This window comes from Numenius arquata, chromosome 1 (assembly GCF_964106895.1).
Source record: "Numenius arquata chromosome 1, bNumArq3.hap1.1, whole genome shotgun sequence".
NCBI classification, from domain to species: Eukaryota; Metazoa; Chordata; class Aves; order Charadriiformes; family Scolopacidae; genus Numenius; species Numenius arquata.
The window spans coordinates 77,547,520-77,561,116 of record NC_133576.1 but is presented as its reverse complement, the minus strand read 5'-3'; the positions used below and the strand labels follow the sequence as shown (position 1 = coordinate 77,561,116).

At 39.2% G+C, this 13,597-nt stretch overlaps 1 protein-coding gene across 1 annotated transcript in view; it reads left to right on the top strand.

The window, feature by feature from the left end:
* Positions 1 to 13,597, top strand: part of MYO16 (myosin XVI) — a 293,425-nt gene that overhangs the window by 262,574 nt on the left and 17,254 nt on the right. The window contains exons 32-33 of the mRNA XM_074146466.1: positions 6,055 to 6,213; positions 13,244 to 13,335. Coding sequence (XP_074002567.1) covers positions 6,055 to 6,213; positions 13,244 to 13,335 — 251 coding nt within the window. The remainder of the gene's footprint in view (positions 1 to 6,054; positions 6,214 to 13,243; positions 13,336 to 13,597) is intronic.

Below are 13,597 nucleotides of genomic sequence, written 5' to 3'. Positions count from 1 at the left end.
GATAATGACCCAAAAAGGAAAATAAGAAGCAGATATATTAAATCATTTCCATGATTGCCATACTCTGACTTTCTTTCTAAATTAAGTGAAATTTCAGTCTATCCTGCGCCTTATGACTTTGTCATGAGTTTTAAATTCACCTTCTTCCAGGAAAATGAGAACAAGCAAATGTGGATTTTGTGAGCTGCCTCTTTTGCGTACCTTTCCTCTTACACTTTTCAAGTAATGTTGATGTAATTAATTATGGGTTTATTGGAATACAGACCTTGCCTGTAAGGAAATAATTGTTACACTTTGATTTGTCATACTCTGATTAAAAACACTGTACATGTGATTGCTTCCAGCTATTAACTATGCTGCAGTTGAGGGGCCAATTATGCCCCCAGTCTAAATATCCATACATCTTTGTAGCCCATACATCCTCATTAACTGCAAGATTAGTCAGAGCAGAATTTGACTGAGTCAGAGATACCTTTTTGGCAACGTCAGTTTACCGAAATAATAACCCAGATGCTCTTCACTGTTGCAAAGTCTGTAGGTTTTCACTTAAGGCTTGTATTCCTTTTATAATCATGTACTCCCACCATGCTCTTAGAGCTGATAGCTCTCTGTAGCTAGTCTCTCACAAGTAGGCATTGGATGACTCTTCAAATAACATTTATTACTAGCTGGAAACTGTTGAGATGCTGTTACAAAAAAAAAAAAAAAAAAAGAAAAAGAAATAAAAAGTCGAAACCTGGTAAATCCATCCATCTGGTGAGAACAGGAGAGCACAAGTCTGAAGAAAAAGCTAACACTGAGTGTGTTGGTGAAGAGGTTTAACTGTAGGAACCATAGTTTTTTCTTTTCCACTCTCCTAAAGTATTTCTGTTTCAGAAAGTTGATAAGGGATGAGAGAGCAGTGCGTACTTTTATCTGCAGGGATTCATGGCAGCAGAGGGAGGTTGACATTAATGTGGACCATTAAAAACAGTCCAAACTTCTATATTAGGTGACTGAGAAAACGTGATGGTAAAGTGAATTTCAGATCAGTACTTGATTGATAAAACAGGAATCAGTAGGGGTTTTTGAAGTCTTTAGTATTGACAGAAGGCTTCCCTCTATCTTTTTAAATTGTCCACAGTTTTCCCATCTAAGATACCACTGTGCAATGATAAACTGTGTGGAATAGAAATATTATGATAAAAAGTCGTGAGATACCTTTGTTATGCTCGGGGATATTTTGGGTAGTGGGGAGGAAGGACAATGAAGGATACCCCAGCGCAGAAAATAAAGCCAGGTCCTTCTGGCATGTTAAAGCTTCTTGAAAAAAACAAATGCAAAGTCCTGCATCTGGAAGGAATTAGCTCTTAAAATGGGGACAGACTGTCCAGGAAAGGGTGTTGGGTACCCTGGGAGCTGGGCAGGAGGTGGCAGCGAGCCCCAGCAGCAGAGACAGCCAAAAGCATCCAGGGCTGTGTCAGCAGGAGCACTGCCAGGAGCTCAGGGCAGGGGTTGTCCCCTCTGCCCAGCACTTGCTGTTAGACCGCATCTGGGTACTGTGGCCACTTTAGTGTCCCCCCGATGCAGAAAGACGCCGATAACCTGGAGTGAGTTCACCCCTGCAATGCTCGGGCCCGAAAGATGTCTCTGTGAGCAGAGGCTGGGGCAGACATGGCTTTGGGGGCACCTCACAGCCACCCCAGTGTCTACAGGGAGGGATGGAGAGGGAGCAGCCAGGCCCATCACAGCTGTGTGTGGCAGGGCAACAAGGTACTGCAGGCATGAGCTGGAACGAGAGGGGTTCGGGCTGGGTACTGACAGCTGTCCCCGTGAGGACAGGTCAGGGGACAGAGGGATGAGCTGCTCAGGGAGGTTGAGCAGGCTCCATCCTTGGGGGGTTTCAAGACCTTGTTGGGCAAAGCCCTGACCAACTTGGTCTGATCTCGTAGCTGGCCCTGCTTGAAGCAGGGGTGCATGAGGGACCTCCTGAGGTCCCTTCTGACATGAATTACCCAGTGATCCAAATAATATTTGCAGCACTGGGACAGTATACTGGTTACACCTGACTAAAGCATCTTCTTGTTATCCTTTTTATAGAAAATATTTTCTTCAGAAACTCACTCATTTTACACAAAGTCCAAAATAAATGAACAATACTTGTTTGCTAAGCATACACTCAGGAGTCTTTTACAAGTTAACCAACATATGTGGTTACACTTCTTCCATAGACTCACATGAGTCTGCTCCAACAAAGAGCTGAAGATGCCCATATATTAAAAAAATAGTACAAGTACCTTTATATAATCCCAATTATTTTAAAACAAAATATAGTCTTCTTCCCCCCCAAGATTAATTAAATAAGACATTATGAGGTGTATGTTCTCTATATAATCATCTATTTAGAAACTAAAGGTGTGCATTTCCTACAGTGACTGAAATTTCCTACAGTGACTGAATAGAGCAAATCCCCACTACCCAAAGAGATCTTTATCTAGACAGCTGTCCCAAAAGATATGCCACATATCTGTCCACTACTTGTTTCTGCCAATTTGGGATGATATTTTAGCTCAATAGTAGCTATCCACAATTCTTTGTAGTATTTCATCTTACAGATACAAAGGAGAAAAGCTAACCTATTTTTCCAAGAGCCTTTCATGAATGCAATGAAAAGATATCAATGTACCTATGAAACAAAAGGCTTCTGCAAATAGGAATGCAAGAAAAAGTCTTTCTACTTGCACATTCTCAAATGAATTGCAGATGTCAGGCAAATCAATAAATCTTTCGGATATCAAGAAAAATAAGGATCCCAGCCACTTCCCCCGAGACTCTTTATGTAAAAGGTGACACAATAATTATGTAGGTGGATTATGATCTATAGGCAAGTGCACTGACTATTAACATCTAAAAGTGACATTTCCCTTTCAGACAAATTTAATATGAGCTGCAAAGATGCATTTTGCAGTCAACTTGCTTGTACAAAAGCTAAATCAGGCATGCTCTTATAATTGTACTGTATGCATTTTCCAGTTCAGACACTGGTTCTCCCGCCTCTTCCAAGTCAGTTACTGTGGGTAGAGCTGGCCTAATTTTTCCAATGCATAGCATATTTGCCTAAATACACAGTTTATGAAACAGTGCCACTGAAACAATCCAATCAGATCTGGCAAAAAATAATGATCAGGGAATGAGGGCAAGGGAGGGAGGAAAAAAAAAACATTGAAACGTTTTATTCTAGCAGCTTGGAAATGAACTTTCTGACTTTTAAGGCAGCTTTTTTGTTAGAAGGGGAAATGTTAAGAAAGATTCAGAGTTAGATAACTGAAAGCTAAACAAAACTAAGAAAGCCCTTTTCAATGAAATGAAACATTTCAAGTTAACCAGAATGGATACATGAGTTTTGTTTCATTAATTTATTTTAAAATGTTGGTACTTTGTAAACCAGGTGGGTTTTTTTCAGTTCAGGCATAAAAATGAAAAATTGACCATGCAGTCAACCTTAAGTTTGGATATCTGTAGGCAAAGTATCTGTTACCTGGTGAAAAAAATGTTTTTCCTGTCCCCTTGAAAAGTGCTCATGTGCTCAAGACATAAGTATATATCATATCTTTGGGAGAGCTGAGAATATCATTGGAAATATGGATGAATGCTGTAGTGTTGGTTTTAATAACTAGTCTTCTGACCTCCGTTGGTTGGTGCTGTCATTATGACAAAGCTTAAATAGACACAACCAAAATAAAGGAGTAGCTCTTTGAGAGCTGTCATAGAAGAAGAATTTCCATTTTAGAGTGCTAAATGAGGGCCTCTGCACCCAGGTCAGCCATAAGATGTCAACCCTCAGAGGGGGTGGAAAGACTTGGGAAAACTGAAATGGAGCTAAACAGAGACCTGAATTCAGCTTTTTCTTCCATGAAACAAACCTAATTATGGCAAGGAAAAAGTATGTATATATGTTCACCACGAAATGAAGAGAAACACAGAAAAGAGAGAAATCCATCAAAAACTGCATAGCCTTGCCAGTGCAGCATTACATGGAGTACTGTGTCCATCTTTGGAGTCCTCAACACAGGAAGGACATGGACCTGTTGGAACGGGTCCAGCGGAGGGCCACAAAAATGATCAGAGGGCTGGAGCACCTCTCCTATGAAGACAGGCTGAGAGATCTGGGGTTGTTCAGCCTGGAGAAGAGAAGGCTCTGCGGAGACCTTACAGCAGCCTTCTAGTACCTGAAGGGGGCCTACAGGAGAGATGGGGAGGGACTCTTTATCGGGGAGTGTAGCGATAGGACGAGGGGTAAAGGTTTTAAATTGAAACAAATTTAAATTGAAACGAAATTTATATTGAAACAAAGCTGGTGAGGGGTCTGGAGAGTAAGCCTTATGAGGAAAGACTGAGGGAGCTGGGATTGTTTAACCTAGAGAAAAGAAGGCTGAGGGGAGACCTTATCACTCTCTACAACTACCTGAAAGGACGTTGTAGAGAAGTGGGGATTGGTGTCTTCTCCCAAGTCACAGGCAACAGGACAAGAGGAAATGGTCTCAAGTTGCGCCAAGGGAGGTTCAGAGTGGATATTAGGAAAAAATTTTACGCTGAAAGGGCTATTAAGCATTGGAATGGGCTGCCCAGGAAAGTGGTTGATGCACCATCCCTGGAGGTATTCAAAAGACAGATTGACATAGTGCTTAGAGACATAGTTTAGTAGTGTTGGGGGTTCTTTTGTATGGTTTTCTTTTGTTTCTTTATCACAGTTAGGTTGATGGTTGGACTAGATGATCTTAAAGGTCCCTTCCAACCTAGGTGATTCTACGATTCTGTGATTCTATGATTCTATGATAGAGGCGAGATTTAGATTAGATATTAGAAAGAAATTCTTTACTGTGAGGGTGGTGAGGCACTGGAACAGGTTTCCCAGAGAAGTTGTGGATGCCCCATCCCTGGAAGAGTTCAAGGCCAAGCTGGGTGGGGCTTTGAGCAACCTGCTCTAGTGGGAGGTGTCCCTGCCCAGGGCAGGGGGGGTGGAACTTGATGATCTTTAAGGTCCCTTCCAACTGTAACCATTCTATGATCTATGATTCATGCAGCCTCATCTGCGCTGCCACACAGGGGTGGAGTAGGGATAGCCAGGGATACCAGAATTGCAGTGGGGGGTCCCTCCTACCATCCCCATCTGTTTACAGTCTTGTCTCCCATCTCTGAGCCTGCCTCCGGCCCCTGAAATCCAGGGGGAAGCACCGCTTGGGCACATCTGATGGCTGAGCCCTATTTTTTGTGGCACACTGGGCTGACAAAGCCAGGCAAGCTCAGAGCCAGCTCCGGGCACTTTGCTGTGAGCTGCTCTGCTTTGAGTGGATGTGCCATCACTCAGAGAAGAAAAAAGGGGTTTTGACCTTCTCTTTAGAGAAACGCCTGTGCACTGTAGGCAGCTTGGGAACTCCTAAAGGATCAGGCTTCCTCTTGATATCTTGAAGAAATTTAACTAAAAGGCTATGACATGACAACCTGGAACTTTATAGAAAATGGCAATTGATGGCTGGAGAGCCCTGAGGCAGGGTGAATAATGCCCACAGGGAGGCTCTGCTTGGAGGAATCTTGCTACGTATGGTTTCCTGTCAAAGGCCATTTCATTTCTTGTGGGAGGAGATAAGAGAAAAAAATAAACCCATGTTATAGCTAGTATCTAGTAATGCTATGGTGAAAGACATTGAAGTGATGACAGCGGTATATGAACTCATGTGAAATAGAATAAAATCTAAAAGAGTGGCAACATAAACATTTGTTGAGTGTTTTCAGCTGATATATGTGTGAAAAGAAACAGTACAAATGAAATTTTGTTAATGCCTTTTACTTCTATAAACTCTAAATCACTGTAAGTGGAACACTAGCAAAAAAAGAACCACCCTGCAAAAATCACAGACTTAAACATTCCACATTTATCACTGGACCCACGAATTTAGTGATTAATTAAATTAATTTGATAAAGTAATTCGATTTCTGTGTTTTAATTTTTACTAGTTACATGTGAAAGACACTGGTTAATAGGAAGCTGACCAGCTTTTTCTCTGTTTGTGTCAGGTGCTGAAACTAATCTGAACTTGAGGAGCAGGGAAGATCCAAATACATCAGATATTGGATCAGAAACCCAGGATAAAAATGCAAATAACCATGGAACTCAGTCATCTAATCCACTGTCCAGTTCTGTGACTGCTGAAAATGGAAATTCAGTATCAAATGGTAAGCAGTTTTTAATCCCAAAGCTCTTCTAACATAAAATTGCTGAAGTGTTTCCTTGAATGAGCTTTTTAAGATATAGTCAAGCTGGAATCTTCTGAGTTGTGAAAAATCTGTGTTTCTGGGTCTGGCTTAGCTTTGTATGTGTGAACTGATAAGCCCCTCTCCAATAAAAGCTGAATGTGAAGAAAATAAAACAACCTCTGTTGAGGAATTTGTAATTAGCTCAGCTCCAAGTCTATAAGCAGCCCGAGGCATGGAGGACTGAGATTTGAGATTTCTGATCCTATAATCAATACAAATGGGACAGAAAATGGAAAATCAGGATCTCCCTTTGCTACAGGTGTCTTACTAGTGAATGACAAATTGTTTATCATTGCAACAAGATGATGATCAAAATGGTGCAAGAGCAATGACAGAACAAATGAAATCTTTTAAGCATAAATCCTAAGGATGTAACACCTGTATTACATAAAGTCACACAATGCGAATACACAAGTACGAAAAGACACAAGACAAATAGAAAGTATTTATTTTGATGGAATATGGGGAAGCAGATCTCTAAATACTCGCATGGCAGTGGGTATAATTATCTTCATGCTGAAAACTTAAGTCTAAATATGGTTTGTGGAAGCAGAACAGTTGTATAGCCTTTACTGTTAAGGGTAGAACTACACATAATGCAGTTGCTAGTTTGAGAGTTATACTGAAAAAATGAAAAGGAAAAAATATTAGGTCAAGTGAAATATTGCATTTTGTTTTCCAAATACGCTATCTTCTTTAAAAAAAAAATAACCCTGGATCTGCTTAATATGCAGTGTTTTGAAATGAAAAATTAAGCTTTGTTATCAAAATGAAACATCAAAATCAAATAATTCCTTTCTTTTCAAGAAAACCTGTTCTCCAAATTCTGCAGTGCTTGGCCAAAATAATTCTTCCTGCTCTCTCTGATAATCAAAGCAGAAAACTCATCCAGTCTGAGAAGTTATACAAGTATAAAGGTGCATTCATTCCTGTGTGGAACCAGGAACACACTGTGAGAGAGTAAAAAGACATCTTTGTCCATTACAACTGTGTCCCCATTTGTATCAGTATAATAATTTGGGGAGGAGGGGAGCATATTTTCAGTATGTATAGCAGTCAGACTGTTAAATTAACACAAAAACTATGGGTAGACCAAGTCTTTGATTCCTTTCTATGTAGGATTTTAACCATATATTCTGATGTCCTAATGGGACCTGTGGGAGATCAGCTTCATGTAAGAGCAACCATTTTATCCCCAGACCCTTTAACTGGGAGTTTAATCAGAAGAGATGTGCTTCTTTCATCTTAGAAATGAAATGATGCTTTAAGTTTATAATTTGTGATTATTATAGTTAAGTTAGTAAATTATCTCAGTTACTGAAATAAATAGTCATTGCTTGAATAAAAGGTGGGATGGGTGTTTGTAATTGTTTTTGTGAAGTTTTTATTGGTGTATTTGGAACCATTAGTAGCCAGGGCTGTTCATATTAATAATCTACAGTATCTACTGGGAATAATCTAATTCTTTTCGAACTATTTGTATGTGGAAAGTTTAATCATAAAGGTGTAATGTTGTGCAATGGAATTTTCCAGTAAGATATTTTTTTCCATTAAAAAACACTGATTCATCAAACTCTTTTCATGGAAGGTTCCCAATTTTGATGCAGCTTTGATAAGGAATGGTTTTGATATTCACTGTATACTATGAGTAGACAAAAACTCCCTTTAGGTCTGTCAGTATCCCAGTGGTTAAGGAATTAGCATTATTTGTAGTATTTCAAGGTTCAAACCTATGTTTTGCCTATCAGACTGTTATAGAAATGATGAAAGTGTTGATTTTACCCTAATGCAGAGCAAAATCAGATTATAATTTTTGTGATAAGAATGCTAGTTTTCAGCCACCCTCAATAATAATTGAAAGAGCTGACAATATGGAAAATTTGTTGTACTTTGATTACATGAATTTAAACTAAGTTTGCTTAGGAAAAAAATCCTTCTAGAATTCAACGTTGACATCTTCATGATTTTGAAATCTGTGTCTCGTTGGATACATCTAGGCAATAATGATATTTGAGAACGTGCCATGAGATGTTTCCATGTAAAATACTTCTTCATTTCTTTGTTGCTGTATACCAAACTCCTCTTAGCTATAAGGAAAATAAAGCCTGAAATGCATTATTGTCACTGAGATTACAAAACTCTTGAATATAGAGTAACCTAATTCCCACTGTTACACAATGCAACTATATAATATACTTTCCACTGATAGAACTAAAGTCTAGATTCATACATTACTTGTAGGAGTTAAAATGGAAGCAATTTCTGAAATAAGACTAGTCTTTTGCTCTTATGAATGAAATGTCAGCACCACTCCTCTGAAGCATCATGAAACCTAAAGTCACTATGGTCATAAGAATGATCATTTTGATGAAGATGTTAGTCTTTCTTACAACCTGATGATTTCTTTAGAAAAGCATTATTTAGCAGCTAAAAAACTGGCTGGCTCAGCTTCCCAACAGTTTAATGCTGTGTTGTTTGCAGAAGCTGAGTTTAATTTCTGGAACTGCTGTTAGTTCAGAATTTTAATAGAAGATGATTTTTCATTTTATATAATGTAATCCTCTTCTTCTTTAGTTTATCGTTACTATTAGGAGTAACACCTTTCTACAGCTCTGTGCTATCAAACTGTGACTTTTCTGCTACTAAGTTTCCAAACCTACCAGATTTTTAATATGAAAGAAAGAGCTTTTTTGCTATTTCTCGTCCAAACACAAAAAGCAATCAGAAAGCCTATCATAACCTTTTACATTACAATGCTGAAAGTCGTGCTCCTAAATCACCCAAAACAGCAGATCCTGTGGTGGGAGACACTCAAACACTTCAGGTAAAAGGTTACTGAAATTTGTTGTCATTTCTAACTCATACCTAATAGGTTATAGAGGAGTGTTTAATCATGATTCTATGATTAAGTGAAATCTTTAAATATGACAACTGTAATAAGTGACTGAGGTGACCTAACCTTTGGACAGCAAAAGGGAGAAATTCCCCAGAATCTGACAGTTCTTTACTCCCGATGGAGTGTGTTGTAGAGGTACTTTGTGTAACCCAAGTGAAAATTAGAGTAGTTACTGTACAGATGAGACAGCCCTGCTGGATCAAAGGAGCATTACGCCCCGTCGTGCCTAATGGTCAAACAGGAACACACTTTGCACTGTGTGGTTCATCCAGCTCCGTTGGCACGCTGCTGTCCCTCCAAGGAAGTCTCTGTAGTTATTCCTCTTCTCTTCAGTTATAACTGAAGCCCACTGCTTGTGTATGGAGATCTGTGTAAATGGACTTAATGTATAGTTTATGTTGATTGGCATAAGAGTAACTGTCAAGAACCTGTTTCACCAAAAGCCCTATGCATTTTTCAGGTAAGGGAATTAGTCATGTCTAACTTCAGCTGCTAAGAAGGTAGCCATTCTGTCTAATCAGATCACCTGTAGGCTACAGTCTGCTGTGTAGTCTCTTGAAACTTACCACCAGATCTAAACACATCAGGCAACAAGTCACAGAATGGGAGAGGCATCACAGCAGATAACATGACAGAAAAGGGGCATATCACCATGACACAGGCTACATGTTGTTGAGCACAGAGCCTTACATCTTGCCTTACCTGGTGATGCCTCTTTCACTCTATAGCAGGCAATGTGTCAAGTGGAGCTGATCAGTAAATCCAGCCTGCGTGTGAATGCAGAAACATGGAGTAAGGTAGAAGGTTTGGGGAATGATGTGTGGCCACAGTTGCAAAGACCCACACACACTGTGGTGTTGCAGTTGTTTTGCAAATATGGATGTCGGAGGCCAGGAGGTGCGGGGTCTCCAGTTTGGGGGTAGCAGGACCTATGAAACTGGAGGTTCTCTGGAACCACAGAACCACTTCTGGATGTCCAGTCATCTAGATCTCAATATTTGAGATGCAAGCTATTTATCTGAAGGATCCTAAGAGGAGTATCTAAGAACAGGGCAGAAATGGGAAATAGAAAGTATAGAAAGAAGATCAGCGATTGAGTGTGCGATCCTTTGAAGCAATATAGAAAAGGCATTATAGGGAGTAAGTGGGTAAAGGATTGGGTTTCTAGTTTGACTACACGTATTGTGTGGGACAAGGTCATATTCTTGATTATGTGAAAAAAACGGAATACATTTCTTTCATTTAACTTCTCTAGTTAGATATTATTGATTCAATCATATTCCTTGGTATCATTTTCACCACCACATATAATTGCAGTAATAATGTTAGCAAGCATTATTTTGCCAAAAAAATGCCAAATTAGACTTACTTTTGGTAACTTGAGAATAGTTTCAAGAAAGCCCAGTCCAGATGGTGTAATTTGTGCTTCAGCCTGAACCCCTAATTAACTTACGTTCTTGTAGTTCTGCCCCTGCCCCTGCTAAACCGATGCTTCCAACCTTGTGCTGTATTAAGCAAGGTCTTATTCAGTGCACAGCTGTGGTATCCTAATATTTACTTAGGTGTACGTAAAGGAAAACTCTCAGAATATAATCAACTACTCCATTTATCTTTCCAAACTCCACCAATTCTCTGCTTGCCATGTCTATGATGACGTGCTGTTGCTGTACACGGAAACTTTACTTACTTGATAAGAACTCTTATCAAAGTGCTTTTCATAGAAATAAACAGAAAATCATTGATAACCTTATTCTTAGCTCAAGGCTGTCACGGACGATAGATCCTAAAGTGTATGAATATAGTGCAAAAGCAATACCTTTTTCAAAACATGCTGCTGGCCTAGGAAAGTATTTTCATTCAGTAACACCTACTTGTAAAAGGTATTTTGCATTCAAATGTGGATAATATTGTATTACTTTGAGATGTATCCAAACTGAATCCATGTGGATAAATTATTAGTTCAGGAAATTATTTGGAAAAAAGGGATATGGTTTATGTTGACAAAAAATGGATTTTGGGAAAGAAATTTATTTCAAGCATTTAATTTGACAAAAAATGTGTAAATTTTACTAAGGGAGAATTTTAAGTTGGATGACAAAGAATTTAATGTAGGTAAGAAAGGAATGGTGGTAACTTACATGTATTTTACAAGCCTAATATACTGGAAACCTGAACACCAGACCTTGACTGAGTACATAGCTAATATATCATGGACCAGCTTCAAAAATTGATAACTTCACCTCAAAACAACACATAGTTCAAATCACTGAGAGAACAGGGTCAGACTCCCTTTCTGCACCAGGCGGAAAAGGACTGAAATGCTGGATTCTCACACGATTTGACCTGGCTCCGGAGCCACAAGCAGGGATTCCACTTTCTTTACTGCCTGTGTATATCCAGAGGAAGTCCAGATGATTTGAAGCTGCAGAAAAAGATCCATATTTATGAAGACTTTACACAAGCCTCATTCAGAAGATCAAGTAAAAAAACTAGTTGACCCTAGTTAAAAAGCTGTGCCAGTACACCATTATAATGGGGAAACTAAAAGCAGGGTAGAGATGCCAAAAAGGTATAAGGATCATTCTTTCTCTTTAAAATTTTTCTATTTCTCTCACAAAATCAAGTTATTTTATGGGATTATTCATGCAATTTATATTTTCATTGTTTAAATCATATATCAGTAACCATGTAAGAGTTAATGCTTATTTATCAAAATTAAAAAATACATCCTCCTTTTTTAATACTGAAAATAGCAAGTTGGAAGACAAGTGTGTTTCACAGTGTGTTTCTATGCCAGTTTCATGATTGAACAAGAAGCTGAACATGAATATGAACATGAAACAGAACTATGTCTAGTGCAATACCTGATCCCATAAGTAGTTTATGATTCACTGCAGTTGAACTTTGAATTTTTTCCATGATGATTCTGTGTATTGTGTGTATAATATGCAAAGAGTGGGGCTCATGTAATTTTTCCTTATCTAAGAGTTACATATCTAGGCCCAGAACCACCTTACCTAGTTTTAGCCACACAAAAGGTAGATGCCTAGTTTAATCAAATATTTCAGATTAGATGTTATCCATTTCTAGTTAGTAAATCTCAGGTGATCTATGGAGAACAATTCAACTTGCATATCTCTTACCAGGATGAATCCTCTTCTCATGGTGGCTAACTATGTTCAGTTGACTAAAGAAGCGGTAGTGATATGCTGTTTACGGATGCCTGAAAATAGCATGAAAATGTGGAATATATGCTATACGAAGCAATTGCAAAATTCCTGGATACCACACCTACCATGGTGTCTGTGATTCTAGCTTGCGAGGGGCTGAATAGCACCCTGTGATGGACTCACTGTGTTTCTGCTTCTGCCTTTGCTTCCTCTCATCCCGCCTTTCAGATCCTCCGTCGTGCTGTGTGAATGGCCTTCCCACTCCAGCAGAAGTGATGGGGAAGCACCAGCAGTGAGCCCTGCTCTAGGATCACTGTGCCGAGGTGTTTGTTTCTCTTGACTACCGAGGGAAACTAACCGGTTCTTTTACACTGGATGACTGGGTTTTACACAGCTAAATTTTGGGCAGCTAATTCCCACATGGAGGGTGCACAATAAGTACAAGAATCAAAAAAACCCTCTCTGTACTGAGGAGATGAAGTTGTAAGTCCTGGACCTACTATCGGCTCTGAGAGCAGACGGCAGGCCTGTTTTCCATTCCCTTTGCATTGCTTCTGCAATGAAAAGGTGCCAGGGGGAGAGGAGCCAGGGATTTCCGCATTGCAGGAGGAATCCCTGGCCAGTGTATAGGTAATGTGTTATATGTAGGCTCTTTCAGTGCAATTGCTCCTTCTGTAAACCAGCGTGCATACCTATGATACTATTCATACTTGGTAAACAATAATTGTTCTGGTTTCAGTAAGCATGGAAATAGCAAATATCCAGGCAAATGTGTGATTTTTTCATTCTTTTTTAATAAACCATGTCAATGTCTTTTGAATCTCATGCTGAAATCAGCCAATGCATAAATGTCAGATTATAAACTAGTATCGTTCTGCTTTAGGTTTACCAGAGGAAAATGAATATTCAAGACTGTCGGCCAGCACTACGGCAGGCTCATCGATTCAAAGACATAGAGAGAGCCACACTAGTCAGGTAAATATTTCATTGACGGTCTACCAGAACCAGTAAAAGAAAAAAAAGTCATAGTAGCTGCGTGTTGAAAGCTATCTTGATTAAAATTTGTGTGTTAGCATTGAAAAATGTAGGCTTCTTTTACACATCTGTATTGAGCTAAGGACAACAATTAATTTACTCTTAACTTTTTTTGCTGGGAGGGTAATCATCCTGAAAGGTTCTCATAGTAGAGTTCAAAATTTATGCAACTTACTGTTGCTGGTTGTGAGGATGTTATTTT